This window comes from Rhea pennata, chromosome 1, assembly GCF_028389875.1.
Source record: "Rhea pennata isolate bPtePen1 chromosome 1, bPtePen1.pri, whole genome shotgun sequence".
NCBI lineage: Eukaryota > Metazoa > Chordata > Aves > Rheiformes > Rheidae > Rhea > Rhea pennata.
In genome coordinates this window covers 109,869,803-109,892,031 of record NC_084663.1, presented here as the reverse complement: position 1 = coordinate 109,892,031, position 22,229 = coordinate 109,869,803, and the positions used below count along the sequence as shown (strand labels likewise).

At 41.2% G+C, this 22,229-nt stretch overlaps 1 protein-coding gene across 3 annotated transcripts in view; it reads right to left on the bottom strand.

Annotated features, from left to right (window-relative positions):
• The window catches only part of USP25 (ubiquitin specific peptidase 25), a 97,555-nt gene extending 83,247 nt beyond the window's left edge, over positions 1-14,308 (bottom strand). For all 3 annotated transcript variants that reach the window (XM_062597768.1, XM_062597777.1, XM_062597787.1), the window contains exon 1: positions 14,213-14,308. In XM_062597768.1, the coding sequence (XP_062453752.1) occupies positions 14,213-14,257 (45 nt within the window). In that variant the 5' untranslated portion in view covers positions 14,258-14,308. The remainder of the gene's footprint in view (positions 1-14,212) is intronic.
• Positions 14,309-22,229: the final 7,921 nt, after the last annotated feature.

Here is a 22,229-nt window from a genome sequence, read left to right as displayed (position 1 = left end):
AACCGTTATGGTTTCCAAAAACACAAGTATACTATCCATCATGTAAATGAGCTATGAGTAAAGTTCCAAACAGGTAAACAAAAACTAACTCCTTCCATGAAGAGATGAGGTTGAACGCTGGGATAATGCAGAGAACTCAAGCTGCTTTGTTGCATGTTTCCGTCCTTACCATCACCGTCGAAAAGATCTGTTTGCACATGTGTGTGCATGTATACACACATACATACATATAGTCTCTTGCCAGTGCAAAGACCAAATTTTAAATCCCTGCATTGGCCTTTAAGTGTTGACTCTTACCACACCTTCCTAAAATATTGCAGTTAAGTCTCCCAGCCTTGTATCTACTAAATGGGTTTGCTTTTGTTTGATCTCAAAAAGAGAAACCTCTTATATGATATTGCATCCTCTAAGAAGTAGATAAATATGTAATTTTATTTTTAAACATGCACAAATGTGAAATACACCTCAGCCTTGGCTTGCAATGATCACCTATGGAGAGAAAAGTACACAAAGACTGCACCCTATCAATCTGTGATTGCTCTGCTAAGACTAACAATTACAGCAGCAGCCTGTGTGAAGTGGACATTTATCCACCTGAAATTGGACTGAGATCAAACTTATTTCAAGCACACAAAAGGACACACTGTACAGCAGTAACTTTCAGCCAGCCACAGTCTGGACTGAATACAAGTCTGAAGGGGGAAGAGACTTGAACCCATTACACACGCACATACTGTCCTCCCTGAGTGAGGCCCTAAAGTCAACTTCTTATGCAGCTCATGAGGAAGAACAGTAAAGCAAGGGGAAAGCATCTCCTCCTCATATGAATACTCCTAGGCAAGTTTTGGGGTGTTAAAGAATTGAAGTAATGATGCAAACAATATGTACATACCCAGTGGAGGTTCTCCTAAAAGATGGAGAGCATTAGGCAGTGTCTGAAGCAACAGAAAGTTTTCTGACTTCCAGGAGTATAGTAGATTTTGTATCTTTTTCCTCAAGCCACAGAAGTACTGAAACTCGGTACTAGACTCAGACTCAACTGCTTTTAGTTCCTTTACCTGGATTCAACTAAACATGCTCATTCCACATGATGAAGAGACTTTTTTCCCATGGGGGAAGGGAGGGAACCGAAACAGTGGCAGAAGGTAATAGCAGTACTCATTATAAAGACAAAGCAAAAGTAAACACTAGGAAGGGAACAAAGCCATTTAAAGTAACTTACAAGAATATGATAATAAACAGTGTGATCTACCACAACAGAAATGTAAACTGGTTCAAAATCTTTTAATTTCCATCCAAGGTGCAGAACTAGTCTTCTTAAATAGGGGGAAAAAATTAACTGAAAATGAGTCTATGAACAGATTTATAAACATCATTGCCTGAAGGAAGAAGTATACAAAGAACTGCTTAGTTCCACATTTCTAATTCTTATTGATAATTATTCCTAGATCAGCTTCAGCGACAGGCTCACTGCCAAGAAAGCATAGCAAGTTTTAATCCGTAATACTATACTCAAAACAAAAGGTATCAGAAACGTAAAATTTTGGGAATTTTGAGGTTTTGGCATTTTAAACCACCATCATGATTTCTCACCACCATCATGATTTCTCACATCATGCTCAACCGAGAGAAAGTTTTTTAAAAAAAGACAAAAAAACAAAGTTTTTTGCTCCTCACTCTGCTGTTACCATAATAATGGCAACAATTCTAAAATAATTAATGTAAATCTAATGAGATCTTTGGTCTCACTTAATTAGTGTAAGTTAAATTTCAGGTCGTATCCAATGGAACAACCAGGGGAAAGTTTGCTTTGATTCTTATGTACTCCAGTAACTATGACAATAATTAGCAAAAATCTCTCTCGTTCAATTAAAAGCTGATGTGTTAGATTTATAGGGTTTTTCTTCCCCCATTCAAAGTACAAGCACACATTATCTGTAAACTATGTATAAAATTCAGAAGGATTCCTCTGAGAATCCATTTGTGGACAACTCTGCAATACCATATCCTGACCAGCCGTCTGAATGTTGGTTAGTGTCCCAGCCCCACGTCTGTGTGTTCAGACCGACAGCAAGAGAACTGACAATAGCAGCGCGCACAACGAGCCATGGGAAACTAAAACCAGCTGGGTCAACAAGAGGCCATGCTAAACTGACAGAAAGGATAGAGAGACTGAAGGATGACAGATTTAAATATTTAGAGCCAACTCTCTTAATACTTTTCTCATTTTCCTCTCTTCTATTGTAACCACTCCTAGCCACCTTCTAGCAGAAAAGGGTTCCCCTCTCTCCTCCCAATTCTGTTCACGGACATTTACCATCATGCCCAAATGACAAACTTTACTGCGTCTGCCCATGTAACATCACCGGGATAAAGCTTTCCTCCACACAGGAGAAACTGTAGCCCAGGATATCATAATTCTACCGCCTCAACTATTACAACTGTCCTTTCCAGTGTCTTTTAAATAGTTCATGAAATTTCATCTAGGGTCTAGAACACTGTGAATATCCACATTTTTAACTTCTCGCTTTGAGGGTTTTTTTGTTGGTGGTGGGTTTTTTTTGCATCCCAATTGCAGTTTAACCCATCATGCCAACACAAGCTATTCTGGTTCACTTTCGAGCCTCTTCACAGTCTTTTCATTACCCTTTATTTATTGTTTGTTTATCACTTTTTCATTCATCCAGAGGGTAAGACCTACCTCTCAACTCATGATGGCAGATCTGCTAACCCATTCAAGTGTTTAGGGTTTTTAATGTTTTTTCCCCCCTCTTCAAACAACCATCACAATTTCTCATCCTGCTTTGCACAACAATGATAAATTCCCAATAAAAGTGTGTCAGGTGAGCTCTTTATTTCTTCTTGCTCTGCTGTTTGTGACGATAACAGCAATCGTTCTGGAACCAAACTCACTCTGGAAGCTACTAGGGTGCTCAGATCAACGGGATCCTGGACTCTGCAAAACTTGAAAATAAAGTTTAAAGCAGCTGCTGGACCACAGGCTGTTTCAGAACGGTTGTAGCTGCCTGCCAATGTAAGCCAGTCTACACGGGTATCGCCAGGTATTGTCAGGTGCCATCCGTCTTCACCACTGGACACTCCTCCCTTTAGGCCAATACTGTCACCTATCTGAACCCATGGCAAGCCAGCCCAGCCTCTTGCTAAACCAGCGGAAAGCTGATCTTTATTTTTTTAATTAACTTCCTGCTCACTTAGAGAGAACCAGAGCTGGCACAAGGGAATGGACAAGCCCGAGGTTGTGCCTAGTTGGATTGAACTATTTCAAAAAAAGCAACCTTACAAGACTGAGTTGTTTCTCTGCCTTTGTTTTAATCTTATTTTTATCAAGTCAGAGAAACTGGGGGGAGGGGGGGGAAGCCTCCTGCAGTCCTTGTCCTACTAGGATGCTGCTTCATAAATCTTCATTCAACAGATGAATATAAAATTAATACAGCAACAGAACACCTGCACTGATACAATGCTCTTGATGTACTAATATGATCAAAACTGTACACCACGGTACTGTACACACCAAGACCTATTTCTGCATGTACTGAAATGGCATGCTGCTCTCTATTCCATGGTATTCATATCCAAAAAGTTCATTTTTATCGCAACTGTTAACAACATACAGATTAAAAATTCCACTCACTTCAGAATAATTCGTATGTGCCTTAGGTGAGCAATACACTTCACAAACTGAACTTTTCATAGCAAATGTACAATAGTATGGCACAAAAATCCTAAATAAAATCTTAACTGCACTTTTTTGAGACAGGCATTTACGAAGAAGAGCGTGGCGAGGAATGGGGGAACACCTGGACAAAGCTCAATTTGGCTAGAGAAGAAAAAACAAAATTAACAGAAAGCCTTTCATTAAAGGCTTTTCCATTTAGTCTGATTAAAAGAAACGACTAATCTGATTTCCTGCAGGACGCGATGCCAGCGCGGGCAGGTCCCGGTGTGCACCTGCCCTTCCGTCCCTCAGGAGCAGCAGGCGGAGGAGCCGGGGCCAACCACAGGCAGCTCGGTCCCAGCCCGGTGGCCCCCGATGCGCCCCTAGGGGCCCAAGGTGCATCCCGTCCCGACCCGACCCATAGCTGGAGGATGGCGTACAGCTGGCTGGCAGCACGCAGCTCCGGCCCGTGCTGCCCACCGCCCCCTTCCCCGGCCAAAAGACACAGAGGTAAAAAAGACGCAGGGAGCTGGGCGGGAGGCCTGGGGCCCTGCAATAAGGGATCCCCGAGGTGAGCTCATGCTGCAGCCTTAAGTCATTTCCTCCTTCCCGCCTCTGAAACTTTTCGGCTGAATTATGTTACAAAAAATCTGTCAGAAGGAAAAAGTACCATTATTTGTAGCATTCAACAGAATAATTTAATAGTTTATTTTGCCTATTAGTCATTTAAGAAGAAAATCCTGTGCAGAGACAGAAACTTTTAACTTGAGGGGGGAAGGTAAAAAAAAAAGCCATTCTGCAGTAGAACAAGACTACACACAACATTAAGATACCTGAAAACTGGGGCAGTATTTAACTGGCTGCCTGCAAGGCTGTAGTTTTCTGACAACAGTTCCAATTTCTCCTAAGTCAAACACCAGGAAGCTGCTGGCACATGTTACGTGCCTGCAGAAAAAGGTTACTGCAGCTCTACAGACTATCAGCCTGTGAAGGTCAGTGAGTAGTTTTCCTTTTTGTGAGGTAATAATCTTAACAGATACAGATGAGGAGAAATAAAATGGACCTCAAACACAACAGAGACACTTTAAAAGATGTGTTGAGATTTCTACTTTGGATCAGCATTTAATTTCACTACTTCACAATTAAAAAAAAAAAAAAAAAAAAAGGTTTAACAGCACTCTTCACAGAAGACAACTGAGGTTTTCCTTCAAGGAGAAGAAGAAAAAAAGATTAAGACTCTAAGGGTTTTTTAATTGAACTTTGAATTATCCTGTGTTGAAACATGCAGTACATCAGCTCCCACAGAGAAAAAGCTGAATATGTTATATTCTAGTTTATTAGAATATTGTTTCATGAATCTTATGACAAGCTTGGTTTGTAACTGCTACTTGTTAAAATTTAACTGTGTCGGTCTCTCAAGCCTCTGCGGTGTCACGGCAGTATCACAAACAGTGGCTTACTGCCATCCTTTGTCACCACTCACTTAACTAAAACTTCACAGGCTGACTTGAGTGAAAGGGGTATGGAAGACCCCTCTGAAGAGATCTCATTTTTAAAAAATAGCTTGAAACGTATAAAATTACAACGCTACCTTGCCTTCCTAGCAGCAACATCATGTCAACACATTCCCTACCAAACTGTAGAGACACCACGCTCCAACATCAAAATTTTCAGCCCACTCAGAAAGGTCACAAAGCTACAGTCTTCAGCACCTTTGCTAGGGACTCAAGGCAGCAGCAAAATCCTTTCTCAGTCTGAAGTAATGCAGCAGAGTAACCAAGTAACGCCCACAGGGGTTATCAAGTAGGTCAACAGACTGGTATCCAAAGAAGCAGCCCAGTCCACTTCAGCTGCGGTGGACAAGCAGGATTCAGGCAGGGCTCTTACATGAGATGCTTCGTAGCTTTCAGAATCAAGTCGTATAAAACACACAGGAGACTGGAGGGAACTTAAAACTTGCCTGTAAGAGTCTGGTTATTTTTCAATTTCCAAACAGGTAAAGGGATACAGAGACAGAGTTAAATTTAATTCTAGTATCCCATTAAAAAAAAAAAAAAAAATCTATGAAGTTAGGTGCCCTAATCAAACAAGTCTGCAGATGACTATCACTGAATAAGGAAACTGTTATAATGTAAGAAAAGAAACTGATAGTGGGAAAGTCTCTAAACAAAGACTGTACATTTACAAAAACAAAAAGAGCATGGCCTTCAAACAGGTGAGAAATTACTGAAGAGACAAAAGCAGAATTTGCAGAAAAGCAAAACAAACTAGAAAGTAGATTCTACCAATCAAGAAAATGCAACTCTCTACAAGCAGTTCAAAAGCTATTTTCTTCCCTGCTCCAAGACAAAAATTTACAAGTTTACAAAACTTTCCTTCGTATATTTCCCTATGAGCTTGTACAGAAAAAAGGAAAAATAAAATTCGCAAAATAAAGAAATTCTTTTTCAGTCACAATGTAAGATTTCTGGGAAATGATGAACTATATAACTTCAGTCCTCTAACTAGGCCACTTACACATATGCACTTCTAGAACCTTAAATTTTATTTTTAAAAGTGACATGACAGCACTTTCAAGAGATACAGCTGTGTTCCCAGGACAAATTTCTTTTTCAAAGCAGGTAATGTTCAGATGAATAGAGTGAAATGGTGAACATGAAAGGAAAGAAGTAGAAGTCTGTTCTCAGTATCTCCTCTTCTTCTGAAAACAAGAAGGCCATGAGCCCATGCATACCCATGCTTTTCCAGCTATTCACCTTAAAGCAGTCTCAAAGCATACACCTGAATGTTAATGAATTAGTTTTCAGCCTCCACGTAGTTTTCATCTTTCTATTGGCTTGCCACAGCAAAAATGCAGCTAAATTCCACTTCTCTGAAATTCAGAAAGAGTGATTTTTGGCTTGAGAAGAATGGAAATTTTTATCTCAGGTATGTCACTTTTCTTGAAGTCATACAGCTGTGAAAAAAACAGCCATCACAGCAACCACGTGCAAAGTCAAGTCTAGCATTTACTACTCCCCCAAAAGTAATAGCTGGCATTACATACAGCTACACAATCCAAAACTTTTCCACCTCAGATCCGCATGACAAGTGAACATTCTGTGTAAATTAAAAGGGAGCCCTCTGGATTACAGGGTACCAAGCAAGAAAAATTGCAACATAGCAATTGGTAGGAAGGAGCCACAAAGGTATTTGATGCAATTACATCACATGCATTAACTTCCATAAAAACTGTGCCTGTATCAAGGCAAGATATAAGGGTCAATGAAATTTAAATAGCTATGGATCAGGCCTTTAAAATAGTACTGTTCCTCTAAAAAGCTTGCAGCAAACACATTCTACCTAATGGGCTTACTACAAAACTAAAAAATATGCTTTCACCTGATGGTTAAAAAGTCTTAGTCAAGGACAGCACAGGCACAATTTGCATTTGCTTAAAACCTAGGATTGATAAACTTGACTGTTGCCAATTTGTTGTTAACAGAAACATTTTGAAAGAAATGTTGTGCAGGGTATAATTTTTTCAGCAAGAATCTACCAGTTAAAGTAATTTAGAGACCTACTCTAAACAAAAGCATTAAGTCAAAGCTGTGTATCTCAGAATAAAAACTACTATTAGAATTTGCCTGTGGATATTTACTTTGCCTTAAAAAATGCTTACATACATAAATTGACATGAGGCATTGTTCCTAATTGCACCTCAGCCTTCAAATTATTCCACATGGCATGTTCTTTGGACTTCATCTCTCTAACATCTTTATTTCTGAAAGCCCTTCTAAAACTGCATAAATGCCATCTCTCGCAACCATGTCTTTTTTTTTTTGTTTTTTGTTTTTTTTTTTTTTTTTTGTTAAAGCCCCACCACAGAAAACACCAGAGTTCAGAGAAAAATCCTCATGCTCATGGCTTTCGACATGCTTCTGAATTTTAATTGTTATGGCAAAGAAAAGCACAAATATGTAACTGCTGATACTCCCAAAAGAATACAAATAACAGAAACCTAACAACAACAACAAAAAAAGCATCTTGTTAAATATCTCAAGACTCCAAGTCTAAACAGATTTTAATCAGTTGGAACTGATGATTTTACTAAAGCAAGCCCATAATCATATAGACAAGAACTCACAATACCTGTCATATACACCTGTGAAGTTACTGCAATGTCTTAGGACATTTTGTGCCAACCTCTCCTTTCCATCTTAAGATCCCACTCTTCCATCGTAGCACTTGACATGAATTTTACTATTGACTTAAAGTGTTGCTTAACATCTTGTTCCTATCAAAGTCTAAAACCACAGTTTCTGCATTACATTCTCTACTAACTAGTTTAGGATGTTAAAAATCACCCCTCTACCAGAAGATACAGCCCCACAGCTATCAGCAGAAGGCAGCAAACACACACCTCAGTCACTCCAGATGAGCACATCAGCCCAGACAGGGACGTGTAACCTGGTACAACAGAGATACAGATTTACATTCCCTTTATCCAGTTTTAAAAAACAGGGTAGTAACCTGCAGCAGAAAAGTAGTACTCGCAGGACTGCTCAAAAAGCAGTTGCATCAAAATTTCTTATTGTTAATCTGTGGAGTCCTTGGTTAATCCATTGAAAGGTTTCGTCTCCCCCAAAAGATCTAGTGACAGAGATCTGAAGTCAGCAATAGAACGAGAGCATGGAAATTTTACCACCATAAGAATGCAGTGTTTTGGATGGTGATTGTGTCCTGCCATACACTAACGCTGCTCTCTCCCCTATCTAGGAGGTTTGGCTAAGGAGCGTTAGCACAATATAGCATATGACAATGTTTATATTTAGCACAGCATTAATTTAGTGTACCATTAAAAAGAGCCTGAGCTGCTTGTTTCAGAATATGAAAGACTGTTGCCTTAATTTGGCAACAAGGCAAGTGTTCACAAATAGTATCAGCTGATACCATTTGTCAACCTGATGCAAGAAACAGGAACAGGTACTTCCTTTTACTTAGCATAAGGCCTGTGCTTGTCTCATTACCTTGTTCAGCAGCAAGGCAGGCCCCCACTATCCTGTTCAGCAGTAAAGCCTCATCATCATCTTCACTTCAGCACCACAGCTTTAAATCACTTTGGCTCCATATTTTCACTTTTTACAAAAAAGTTCTACAAAGGTCAGTAAAATGCTTGGGAGCCTACCGGAACAATTTCAGTGTCGCTCTTACCTTACATACAACCAAATACTGTGATTTTATAGTGCTAGCTTTTCACTATTGATTATACTTCACCACTTATTAACCAGAGCTCCATCTGTATTATAAATCTCCAAATTCCATATGGTGGAACAAATGACCACCCTATCTATTGCACACTTAGCTCTCTGGCAAAAGGTCTACACAAGTTATATTAGTTTCACTGAACTTCATTAAGCCAACTTTCACTCCATGCAAGCACTCGATACTCTTGGCAGATACAGACTTTTTTATAGCACCCAAATTAAAAAAGTGTAATCATCAACTAATAGAAGTAGTATTTATTTTCTAACTGGAAAAAGGGTGGAGTCTATCCTGAATTCATAAAATAATTTTGAAATATGTTGCCACAACAAGACATCCCAATATTCTGGCTTGTTATTTGCATCATGATGCTACTATAATAACCCTAAGCCTCTGAAGTCGAGAACAGCCCCTGGTGAGAAACTGAATACTCTCAAATTATAAGCATTCAATTGCTGACTAAAGACCATCACACTATTAACTTAGTTATTAATTTTCAATGGTAATGTTTAACAAATCCATTTAAAAACACACGCATATATTTTCTATTCTGATTCGTCACCATCTTCACCATTATTTACATAACTGCACTAGTTAGCACTGGAGAATCAGAAAGTGAAACTGCTCAAGATACTTTTGTTTCTCGAAAAAGAGAAGTTGCTCTCACAAATATTTCTTTCCTACTTAATGAAACTGTCTCATACCAGTCCAGGCAAAACACATATCCCTCAATTTTAAGAGCTCTGTTTTGTAGAGAGCTTTTAGAGGAATTTTTCCTATGTGAAGATACTGTCTAAAGCTTTTTGTTTACTTTTCTTCTGCTAAGGAATATCAGGAATGTCATGTTTGGCTCTTGGCTTTCACCAGAGGACTGACTGTGAACTGCAAATCAATATCCTCACTCAAGAAAGCAAATAGCAAGAATAATAAAGGAATCATGGCAGCATCCACTCCGGGTGCCTGGATAATTCCCCCCTCACTGACACTGCCAACAACAGTTGTAACAGCAACTTCTGGAGCACCTCAAACAATCCCTGGCATAGGAGAAGTGGGAAAGCTTAGATAGATCACAGTTCAACACAGATCTTAGCTCAGCCTGAAAAGACAGCCTCTAATTCAGTTAGGAAATAACAACTCAACAACTGCACCAGTCCCCAGAATTCAGGATCTTAATAACAAACTCTGCTCCTCAATTCCACAACTCAAATAACTAAAGTTGTGATGATACAGTCTCACAAACTTTTAATTGAATGAACAGATTGTTGAAACTTAGGTATGTTCTTCAGTCAGGGATAAAATAAAATTTAGCCAAAAACAGAATGGATTTTTTTTCAATTTCCATTCTGGTTTTGGTCATTTTTTTTTCTTAAGAAAAAAAAAATCTTTCCCTCCTTGCTCTTTATCAGAGAAAGAACATAATAAGCAAGCTCATTTCATTACATCTTCAACTAAAGAAATCCAGCAAAACCAACCATCTGAGAAGATTAAAGAGATGTTACTTCCTGCCTTAACATACCTTTTCAGATACAAGAGTGCAAGAAAAGCAACTGTTCAATTATCCTCCCACTTACATTTACAAAGCACTTTTAAAACTGAAGTATTTTGCTATTTAGAGATACAGGTAATTTACTTTTTCATCTTTTCATAGAAGCTGGTATTTTTGTAAGATTTTTTAGCTTTGTTCCTAGTAGCTGTAGATGCAGGGCTGTCCTAAACATAACAAGATATCTAAAAGAGTGGCTTAGCAGCACTCCAAACAGTCCTTACAAATTACTTAGTACACTTTTGGTAAATCAGCCTGGCTCTTCTCACTTTTCTGGACAGAAGAGGTCATAAAACTTTCTTTACTAGCCATAGCAGGTAGAGCTCCCCAAATTCAAGCCCATCGCACAATCAGCATGCCTGCCCCACAGCCCAAATGCAGGCATCCCATCTGTATGAGGGTCTCACAGAGCGTAACCCATTGACACTGCACGATTCTGTGTGCGTTTATGAAATACAGGAGAATATCTGCTTGCTGGTGGCATGAAGAAACAGTTCTCCCTGCATGATGACAGCAAGAGCCTGGGACCTCCTAGATTGTCGGTGTGTATCAAATTCTACAAAGACATGCTCCGAAATCACCTCCTGTAATTGAGAACTGCATAAACACCACTATTTCAATTGCTAGAGACATACGAATGCATCATTTTTCCATATGAACGACTGTAATATTAAGAAGCTAGTGACTGACTATTGCTTTAAAGAAAGAGCAGCAGTCAGTATCTTATTACTAACTTAATGTCTCAAATACGTGGTTTGAGCAAAGAAGAAATACACAAAATAGCTAGTAGAGCTTTCTCTTTACTGTCCTTAACAATGACAAAAGGGAAGAAGTTAAATTGTGTTAGCCCCTGCGTAATGCCATGCCCTATTTCAAGTGATGAATATCCTTAACCAAAGGCTTGTGCTTCTTTAAAAAAGACCTGAGCTTGCCACACCTAACTTTATTCTACTATTCCTGAGATTACACTGCTAAGACACTGCTGAATCACAGGTCTGAAATAACAGTGGGTGTGGAAAACGGAAGGATTGATAAAATGGACTTTAAACCTATGTATCGACCAACATCCAAACACAAAAACACCTGATAATACACATTGTTCAGAGGCTAGCTAAGCAGTACCCTTTAAAATCTAGTTTCTTGAATCTCTTGTTCCAAGATGATCATCACTATCAGCAATAGTTACATGAGTTGGAACCAATACACTGCCAAAACACACGTAACCCCTCTACATCCTTTTTCTTCTTCTTTTTTTTTAATAGTCACTAGAAAATTATTATTTCTCCCCTTTTGCTGTCCCATGGGGGTCAATATCTGAGGGATATTGACCTAGAGAAGAGTGCAAGACTCTCCATAGTAGAGTGACAGTCTTTAAACGTGTTCCTCTGGCAGAAAAAATATTACAGACACAATCATCAACTTTAACGGACCCACGGTTGCAATTCAGGACTGCATGGAATAGAGAGAATCAAGGAACACAAGTTCTTTGGCTTTCAAAAACAAGAAGCCTCACAAAAACACTCTACCAGACAGAAATACAGACAGATGAAACCAGAAGCCACCTATAAAGACTGCAGGCTGATTCATCTCTATTCAAATACTTCAGTCTTAACATGAAAATTAGAAATAACCCACAAACACCTAACAGCATTACAGAATCATAAAGAAAGAATTGAGAAAAAAAAAGACAAACACAATGTAATTTATCTCTGGAAGCAAATAACTAAGTTTCAACTTGGAGTCAAAATGACCAGTAACTTAAAAGAAAGTTTGATTTTTGAACTAATGCAGATTCCTGAACTATGTAATAAACAAACTAAAGGAAGCTTCAGTGGGAAATGGGCTGTTTGTAGTTAGAGCATTTATTAATAAAAAACTGCATCTCCAAGTGCTATTGAAGCTTGACACATACTTCCGGTATGACAGTAAAAAAAAAAAAAATCCGATGAACAACATAGGGAATCACAGTTGTGAATAAGGTATGCTAATGACTCAGACATCTCTTGGAAACCCAATATGTTTCTGTTTGTGTGTGGTTCCTTCACACTAACACAAAGCAATCATGACAAACTTCGAGGTCTTCAGAGTAAACTCCGTATTTACAGAGTATGGGGCTCTATCCTCTTGAGAGGAGAAAAAGACGTAGTGGTATGGTAGTCTTTCCTATCATGTAAGTAAGTAGAAAGTAGATTACAGTGAGTTCCAGATAGTGCAATAATCAGATGATTCAATAGAAGTAAGAAAAATCTCTGCCATGGAAAGAGCTTGTTATTTTATACAGTTTCTGCAGATACTCAGACAACTAATCACCACCCAGGGAGAGATTTCACTTTAAAATTCTTGCTAATTTAAACTCTCTATTCCAGTATGGATTACTAGCTGACGTACAAGAATCAATCCCTAACCACCCCTCAAGCTTATTCTTGATTTGAAATTGAAGTAATCCTAAACTGCTGAGCTGCTAGCTGCAGTTTTACTGAAAACTATTAACATTTCTTTTTCAGCATTATTGCCAGAGCTGTTCGTTTGCATTTTCTGTCAAGCGTTGATTAGGTATTATATAACACAACATCCAATATAATAGTCAAGGGATATTTAAGTAAACCATCAATAACAGGTTTATTAAAAGAAGTTATTACTCAGGGAAGATGTCAGTTATACAGCTGCAGCAAGTGAAGTTTTTCCACACAGAAGGCATTTAACACTGAAGCAGGCAGCAAAAGGCTGTTAGCACACCTCAATTCAAATCAGTATCGACTAAGGAATGAAGAGACAAATTTAATCCATTCAGCCTTTACCTTCTTACTGAAGCTGCCAAAATACACGCTAGCTACTTCCAACCGTGGCAGCAGTCTGGGGAGATACACGGCCCTGCCTCCACGAGGGCTTCTTTAACGTTGAGTTGCACCACTTCAACCAATTACACTTTAATCACTACATTGCCACTGTCCGCTTTTATGATCGGAGTCATTAGAGTTCCACACGGACTCCAGCAAAGTAAATAAACCTTGATCCTCTTGCAAAAGCCACACGTGTCATACAAAAATTCAGGGAAGGAGGCAGTCATACCTCCAGCCAGCACACTCGCCTTAATAAGCAACAGTTACCTTTAAAATAACAATCATAAAAAACTGTCATGCAATTTTAGGCTTTCTTTTTCCCCGTATCAGTTCACTTCAAACCGCCCCCCCCCCAAAAAAGCAGCTATAGAAGGCATCCATTTTTGACAAAGAGCTATTTTCCAGCAATTCGAGGTCCACACTGAAAAATGCCTGAACGCCACTGCTCACTTAACCCCATTTCATAGCGCATATTAAAACGAGTCCCTAAATACATTCCCCTCCCCTTTTATTTTTTTTTTTTTAACTTCAGCGAGGCAGCGTCACAGCTCGCCGTGTGTCATACGCTCAAAATAGCTTTCACCTTTAGCACCGGCTGCTCGCAGCACAGCATTTGCACCTTCAACGCATGCAGCACCTTGGCTCGGGTACGAGCCGGCGGCCCTCATTCGCGTAGCGATTAATTATTATTTTTATTTTGTCTGGTTTTTTTTGGGGGGGGGAGGTGCTGCGCACACACACACACGCGCGCATACACACGCCCCGCTCCGCGGCCGGCAGCACCGCGCGGCAAGGGCAGAGGCCGCGGCAAGGCCGGCGGGAGCCGCCCCGCGGCCAGGCCGGTGCGGCGGGCCGCGGCGCGGCAGGCCCGGCCCGGCTCGGCTCGGCTCGGCCCGGCTCGGCTCTCACCTTGGCGGCGCCGCCGGGCTGCAGCACGTTCTGCTCCACCGTCATGGCCCCGCGCGGCTCCCGGCTGCGCGCCGGGCTCGGCGGGCGGGCGGCGGCGGCGCCGTGCGGCAGCGGCTGGGCCGGGCCCGCGCTGAGCGAGCGGAGCGGGAGGCGCAGGAGGAGGAGGAGGCGGAGGCGGAGGAGGGGCGGGAGGGGGAGCCCGAGTCAGCGCCAGGCGGGCGGGCGGGCTGCCGAGGCGGGCGGCCGCCATGGGGCAGCGCCGATCCGCTCAGGCCCCGCTGTCACTGGCAGCGCCGCCCGCAGAGGGCCGAGGCCCCCCCGCCCCGGCGCGGCCGCCTCCATCTTGGCGGCGGCACCCGCCCGACTCGGCGCGGCGCCGCGCTGCCGCCGGCGAGAGGCTTCTCGAGGCGCCGCGCGTCCTTCTCCTTCAAGAACGGGCAGGCTGCGCCTCACCGGAAATTTCTGACCGATTCCCGCACCAGCTGGTGCTGGGGCCCGCGCGAAGCGGCACTCCCAAGTGGCGTTACCGACCCCGTTCCCTCCGCACCTAACGCTTACCGACCCCCCTGCCTCCCCGCCTCACGCTCAGCCCCGCCAGCCGCGAGCGGCCGTGGCCTCGCAGCGGCCAGAGTAAACGCGCGCGTCGGGAGGGTCCGCGCAAGCCGCGCCGCGCCGCGCCCGGGCTGCAGCACGCGAACGGGATCCACGAAGCTCCCGCCGTTTGGTTTTATTCCGGTCTGAGGCGTCGAGAAAGGGGAAGGGAAGCACCGAGCCGTGAGGATCAGGGGAATCGGGGGCGAGCGTGCGGTGACGGGCAGTGCAGAGCGGCGCTCGGGGCCGTGTGAAGCCACGCTGCCTTCCTCGTGTTGCAGGCCGCGGGGACAGGGTGTTTCTGGTGGCTGATGGATGGGGTTGGCTCTACTTGCAGCTGCTCCGGCCGCTGCCAGGTTCTGCCTGCAAACGCAGTGCGTCCTGCTGCTGCTGCTCCTGCACTCGGCTCGGGCTTTCAGTTCTTCCTCACGGGCAGGAGGTGGGCTAGGAAAAAACAACAGCTCCCAGCCCCTTTCTTCCTCCCTCCCCAACGAAAAAAACAAAAAACCCTTTCACTAATTTCTGCAGCACATGATTACTTTGGTTATTGTGCATCTAAAACGTGTTTAAATGGAACCAGGCACAAGGGTGACAGAGGAACCCATCTCACATTTTGAATACCTGCCCTATATATGGTGGCTGTGTCCCAGCTTGGTTTCTTAAATTTGTGAAGCTTGTAGGAATTTGCAGGAAAAGCCAAGGAGAGCAGCACAGTACTGATAACCCTCAGTACCGAAACATCTTGAGTTGGGAGCTTATCTCAGCAAAATGAATTGTGACTACTACTCATTTGTCACACAGAGCCTGAGCCTTTAAGATTCACTAATTCATTTTTTTCCCCTCAAGATAGAGTACTAGTCTTTTTAAAGCTAAGATTATCAGGTAATAACATCACTGCAAGATCTTGGACTTCAAGAAAAATACCAGATGTTGCACCACTCCTGACTACCTGCAAACACTGCCTTATTTCACATTAGCTTCTGTGCAGGAGATGCGGCTTTTTGATCAACCTTTTCCAAGGTTTGTAGCTCATAGATTGTATCAGTTTTTATATTTTTGCCTTTTATACAGCAAGTGGATTAAGCAATTTTTTAAATTAACATTCTCAAAGAATTTATTGTGTAAAAGACAAGACACTACGCAAAAAATGCAGTGAGATCTGAAGTGGCTTGCAAATTACTTTTCTGAGGGCAGATTTTATTTGCACTCAGACTGCTGGCTACATGTGAGATTGATAATAGTAGTTTGTTTCTTTAAGACAAGTTTTCTGCCCCAAGCACTGTGCTATGCTGTGCTGAAGTGATATTCTAGCTTCTCTGCCCTCCACTTCCAATATACAGTCTTGCTTCAGTCCATGACCTTAAGTATATTGGCATGTAACCTACGTTAATCTTCCTGATACAATTTTTACAGCTTCTTCTACGCTGTGTATTTTTGATGTATGCTGCAGTGTTCACGTTCAGATACGTACATGAAAATACTTGACAACTTTGAAAATACTTGTTTAAATGTACCATTTTTTTCAAAAATTTATGGTTATGTCGTGCAATCATGTGTTCAAGTCTTGTGCCTGTTTCATTTAACTCCATGGAAAAAATTCTCTGAAGGTCAGAATGAATCCAAAAAGAATGTGTTGAAAATAAATCTACTTTTTTGCCCAATTTTAGCTCAAATCAGGATGAGATAGCAAAATACCGTGTTCCACTGAATTTCTTTTCTTCCGTCTCTCCACCCTCCATCAAAACAATCACTTTTAAGAGCTCCTCCCTGTCCTACTTTCTTTCTCCCCCCCCCCTTTTTTTTAACAGCTGAGCAATCCACTCCTGAGACAGGCGTTCATCACTGAAATACTGACATAATCTGAAACACGATGATGCAAATTGGGATTCTGTAGTACATATGGTATTGCCGAAAAACAGACGGAATTGAGCTTCATGTTCCCTTTGCAACACAAGTTCTATATTAAGTACATTTAGTACAAGACTGGAATTCATACTTCATCAGAAAACAGTAAGGATTTTGTCAGGGCCACAATTTTGAAAGAGCTCTTGACTTGTTGATATTAGCATTCCTTAATGTCTATAATGTCATAAAGAATTGCCATTACAGAAAAAAAATGAAAGAGAATATTGCTTGGTTTCTAAGACTCCAATCCACTATTCCATTTTTACCCTCAACTCCCATTGACTGGAACCCAGATGATTTTTTTTTTTTTTTTTTTTTTTGGACCTAGCAGAGAAGTAAGCATGGGAGGTCAGGGTGAAAAAGCTGTCTTACCTGCAGCATTACAGCACAAAATGAACCATACAGGGGATTTTCTCTTTCTTGGTTAGTTATGTAATTTCGTCTCATCTCCTACAGAACAGTGCCTTTAAGATACTGTTTGAGAGACATGCCACATTAACAAACAGAGTCCACAGTCCTCAATTTCTGAACTCCTATTGCAGCGATTATTTAGCTGTCATGCTTCCAGAACTGCAAGCATTTTCTTGCTAGTCTTATTGATGATACTAGTGCATAAAAAGAGAAGTGATCATACATAAATGGATTTTTTTTTGGTTCACAGAGAAATGAATGCTGCATGATCACATTTGCTTATGAGTCTCAAGACCTGAAATAATATTTCTCTTTTTGGTTCCTCCTGTTGTTCCTTACAAGCTAGGAAATGCACCTTAACTCAATGTCTTCAATGGTATAAGCCATAGTGATATGTATTTGCCTGGAAATTCATCCTAATTCCACTTAGAGGCTCCTCCTTTTTTAATGGTGTTACAGGGTTTCATGGTTAAACATTTGGCAGCAATGTTGCTTAATTTCTCTAGGGAGTCTTTACCTCCAGCTGCTTGGTCCCCTCCACGATGCTACCAGTGCTTGCCTGTTGATAGGATGAACAGTACTGGAAAACTGACCCACCTGAAATATAACTACAACTTCCCCTCCCCCCAAACCAGTTATCTTTCTGCTAGATCAGTTCCCCAAAATGATTCAGTGAAGAGCTGTACAAACAGCTGTGCTGACCCAAAAGAGAAAGTGACACAGGCTGAGCAACAGCACGCGTCAAGCTTCGGTTCACCTATTGCTTAAACCAGTAAGTGATCCTGCCTTCCTGAAGACCGCCTGTTAGATGGAAAGTGTGCTCCTGCTCATTCTCGTTGGCTTCCCATTTCTATGAAAGGAAAACAAAACAGCAGCCAACCACAAAGCACTTAGCACAGATTTTATTGTATACAAAGATCATGTACAACAAGAAATAGCTCGTTATTTCCTTCCATTTTCAATAGGCTTGTTTTTGTCTTTAATTAAATGCATCATTTATTTTGGACCTTAATTTTACTGTGGCTCTTTTGGTTACAGCTGGGGAAGTACAAGTCAGGATTTCTTGGGTTTTCTTTTCCCAAATGTGTAACCTGTTATATTAGCCATGAGAAAGCACTGTTCTAAAAACATCAGTACAAACAGAATGCTGTAAATTCTAAAACTACACAGCTTATGTAATTAACCCTTAAAAAAATCTCTAAATTCCCGTTTGTAAACCCATTTTGGAACATTTTTACCTAGGCCTTTTTCTTTACAGAAAACAGTTTAGCCATTTGAAACAAGAGCAACAACCCTCAGGAAGCTTTTAAGCAAGAGACCTTTTAAAGCATTATTTAAAAATTACTGTCTGTGTTACTGTTATCTGTTGGAGCATTGCTCTGTGTTTGCAAAATCTAGTGTTGTATTCCCTGAGGGAGCCAAAGCAAAAAATAACCAAAGTTATAATGCAGGAAAGAGGGCAATCATTATCTGGGAGCCATTTGAAAAGTAGTTGTAAAAGTAAAATGAAATTGATATGGGTGTAGTGTTTTTTTCCCCCCACTGTACAAAACAAATACACAGTCTATGACTTATATATCTTAAAGATCCCTCACTTTCTGTTTGCTTCCTGACAGAAGATGCCTGTTCATATGCTTTCTAAAAGTCAGAATCTATATTCGAAATAAAAAATCTGAGTTTTAAAGTACCATATACAGTAGCTCCAGGTGCATTCCACAGATATTAGAGATTCTCAGAGAACCTGATTCAAGTTCCTTACATTTAACCTTAGCCATCTTCACATTTTATTTGCTTTCTTGACCACGCTTGTGAATTGATCATATATTTCATACAGCTGTCCTGGGAGGCAAAAAGGTTTTTTCCTACGTGGCTAAAGGTAATTCAGAGCTCAGCAACAAATACGAGTCCTTCCAATAGGCATTACCCACTATTTATCATGCAGTAGAATGATTCAGAACTTTTCCCAGAAATACTTTTTTCTGTTATTGAAAAGGTAACTCATCTAAAGGAATACATTTCACAACAACTTACTACTTCTATTGAACTTCCTTTTGGGAAAAGTTACTAAAAAAACTTTTCTATACTGAATCTTTCCAATGTTTATTTTGAAACTGTTTCAGCTCAAACATTTATAATTTTTAGCATCATGAATGTGTACACACTCAGATATGCAAGATCTATATAACTTATTTTAGCTCACAAAACATTTAAGCAAATTCTGTAGCAAGTTCAAAATCTTTTCATTTTTACTTTGAGTATATTCGTTTTTTCAGATGGCAGAACTTCCTGCAATGTAAAAGTCATATTCTTCTCTTACATTCATCTCCTTGATCATCTCTTGCTTTCTATTCAAGCAAGTACCTATGGAAAGTAATGATAGCCCATTGCATCTTCTGGACAAGTCTCCCATACATGGAATGAAAGTCCTCTTCCTTAATTAAATAATGAATGACAATTGCTTCATTAGCCAATGACTTACATTTGCTTAAGTGGATAAACAATGATGGTGGTGCCACCTATCAGCATCCTGTAATTCACAAATTTACAGAGAGGTGGATTGAGAACTGGCTGAAAGGCAGAGCTCAGAGGGTTGTGCTCAGTGGCGCAGAGTCTAGTGGAGGCCTCTAGCTAGTGGTGTCCCCCAGGGGTCAGTACCGGGTCCAGTCTTGTTCAGCTTACAATGACCTGGATGAAGGGACACAATGCCTCCGCAGCAAGTGTGCTGACGATACTGAACTGAGAGAAGTGGCTGATACACCAGAAGGCTGTGCTGCCATTCAGAGAGATCTGGATAGGCTGGAGAATTGGGTGGAGAGGAACCTCATGAAGTTTAACAAGGGCAAGTGCACAGTCCTGCACCCAGGAAGAAGTAACCCTCTGTGTACAGGCTGGGAGCTGACCTGCTGGAAAGCAGCTCTGCGGAGAAGGACCTGGGAGTTCTGGTGGACAGCAAGTTAACCATGAGCCAATAATGTGCCCTTGTAGCCAAGGAGGCCAATGGTATCATGAGGTACATTAGGAAGAGTGCTGTCAGTGGATCGAGGGAGGTAATCCTGTCCCTCTACTCAGCCCTGGTGAGGCCTCATCTGGAGTACTATGTCCGGTTCTGGACTCCCCAGTACAAGAGAGACATGGCACTACTGGAAAGAGTCCAGCGTAGGGCTACGAAGATGATCAGAGGACTGGAGCATCTGCCCTATGAGGAACAGCTGTGAGAGCTGGGCCTGTTTCACCTGGAGAAGAGAAGACTGAGAGGGGATCTTATCAATGTGTATAAGAATTTGCAGGGAAGGTGTCAAGGGGACGGGGCCAAACTCTTTTCAGTGGTGCCATGCAACAGGACAAGAGGCAATGGGCAGAAATTGAAGCACAGGAAGTTCCGCCTGAATATGAGGGGGAATTTCTTTCCTGTGAGAGTGACAGAGCAATGGACCAGGTTGCCCCAAGAGGCTGTGGAGTCTCCTTCTCTGGAGATATTCAAACCCACCTTGGATGCAAACCTGTCTACCATGCTCTAGTTGACCCTGGTTGAGCAGGGGGGGTTGGATTAGATGATCTTCCGAGGTCCCTTCCAACCTCAACTATTCTGTGAAATAAAGCTAGAAAACAAGGATAGTGGAGAAAAAAAAAATCACATTCTTCTTTCATTTTTGATGCCTATTTGTTTAGTGTCCCATAATCTCTTCTTCAAGGACATAGACATGAAAGGACCAGGACCATTGAAATGCATTATGCCAGGCTTTAGGTATTCAGTTGTTAGGTTATCAAAAACCTTAGCTAGTCACTTAATTCCCGTAACAAGTATGGAAGAGAAAAAGATGTTGCAAAATGGGATCTATAACACTGAGCAAACCACAGCTTGGTGAAATATATTGCTGGAAGAGGCATTTGTCCAAAATCCTACCCCTGCTAAGGATGGGACAGCTACTTTTGAACAGATTGGAATCTGTATTAGATCAGGCTTCCTGTTTCATGACTGGAGCTTAATGATTCATGTTCACATCCAGCCACTCCCCTTCCTTATCACAGCGTAATCTACAGCCTCCTTGCTTGACTGCTCTTCAGGAATGAGGGGAATGTGGACTCTACACCCCTTATGGTGTAGGAGGGCCCAGCACTGATCTGCCATCCCCTGGGCGAGTACTCTAAACACTAAGGGATTAAATAAAGAAGAAACATCATTACCACCTCCTTCGCTGGCTATATTTTTAAATATAAGTAGCCAAGGCTGCAGTGTTTCATGACAATTCATTTCTGTCAGTGTGCTTAAAGCGTAGCTATCAAATGGTCTCCTCAGGAAAGATGAACTGAGGAGCACCTATTCCATTTTAGGGAAAGCTGCTAAGCAGTCAGCCCTGACAGAATAGAAGCACATGTACAGTAAGAGAGCTTCCAGCACTTAGGAAACTTCACTGATGAAAATGTATTTGTCTAAAAATTTAGGTGGGAGTTGCAAGCTTTTGCTTTTAGATCTATCTTTTGCATCAATCCACATGTAGGCAGATATTACATAACATTGTGGTCATTAGCAAAAGCTTCATTGTATTCAGTCCTTAGAAACATTAGTGGCATGTTGGACAGTCCCTCACAAATGACCCTAATTTCCACTGCAGGATTTAGTTAAAGCTTTTTCCAAGAAAAAGTGAGAACAAAACTCCAGGGTTTTATACCTTCACCCAAGAGCTTTTTTAAATTAGTACTTCTCAGCCAAGCATCACACCAAAATACTGAGCATCCAAGTTACTGAGCATCCAGTCTAGGTGTAGTTATTTTTGCAGATTGAGCTGCATGTTTGCCTATTCTATATTGTGTAAGACATTTTATATTGTCTCTCTGTTACATCCACTTATGGGACCACATGCACCTCATTTTCTTGAATAAGTAGCAGTTCAAAGTTTTGTATCTTATTACTGACTGTAAGATATTTGTAAAAGCTCAGGTAGATGTGAAGCATCACTGACATTTGATCATGCTTATACAGTCCTGTATTTTTTACTTGTATGTAGAAAATTAATTCATTCTAAAATACTTTTGTCAGAAAATAATATATTCTCCCTGTTGTTTCAATCAATCACGGTATTTTACCACATTCACTGACTGTAAAAATAAC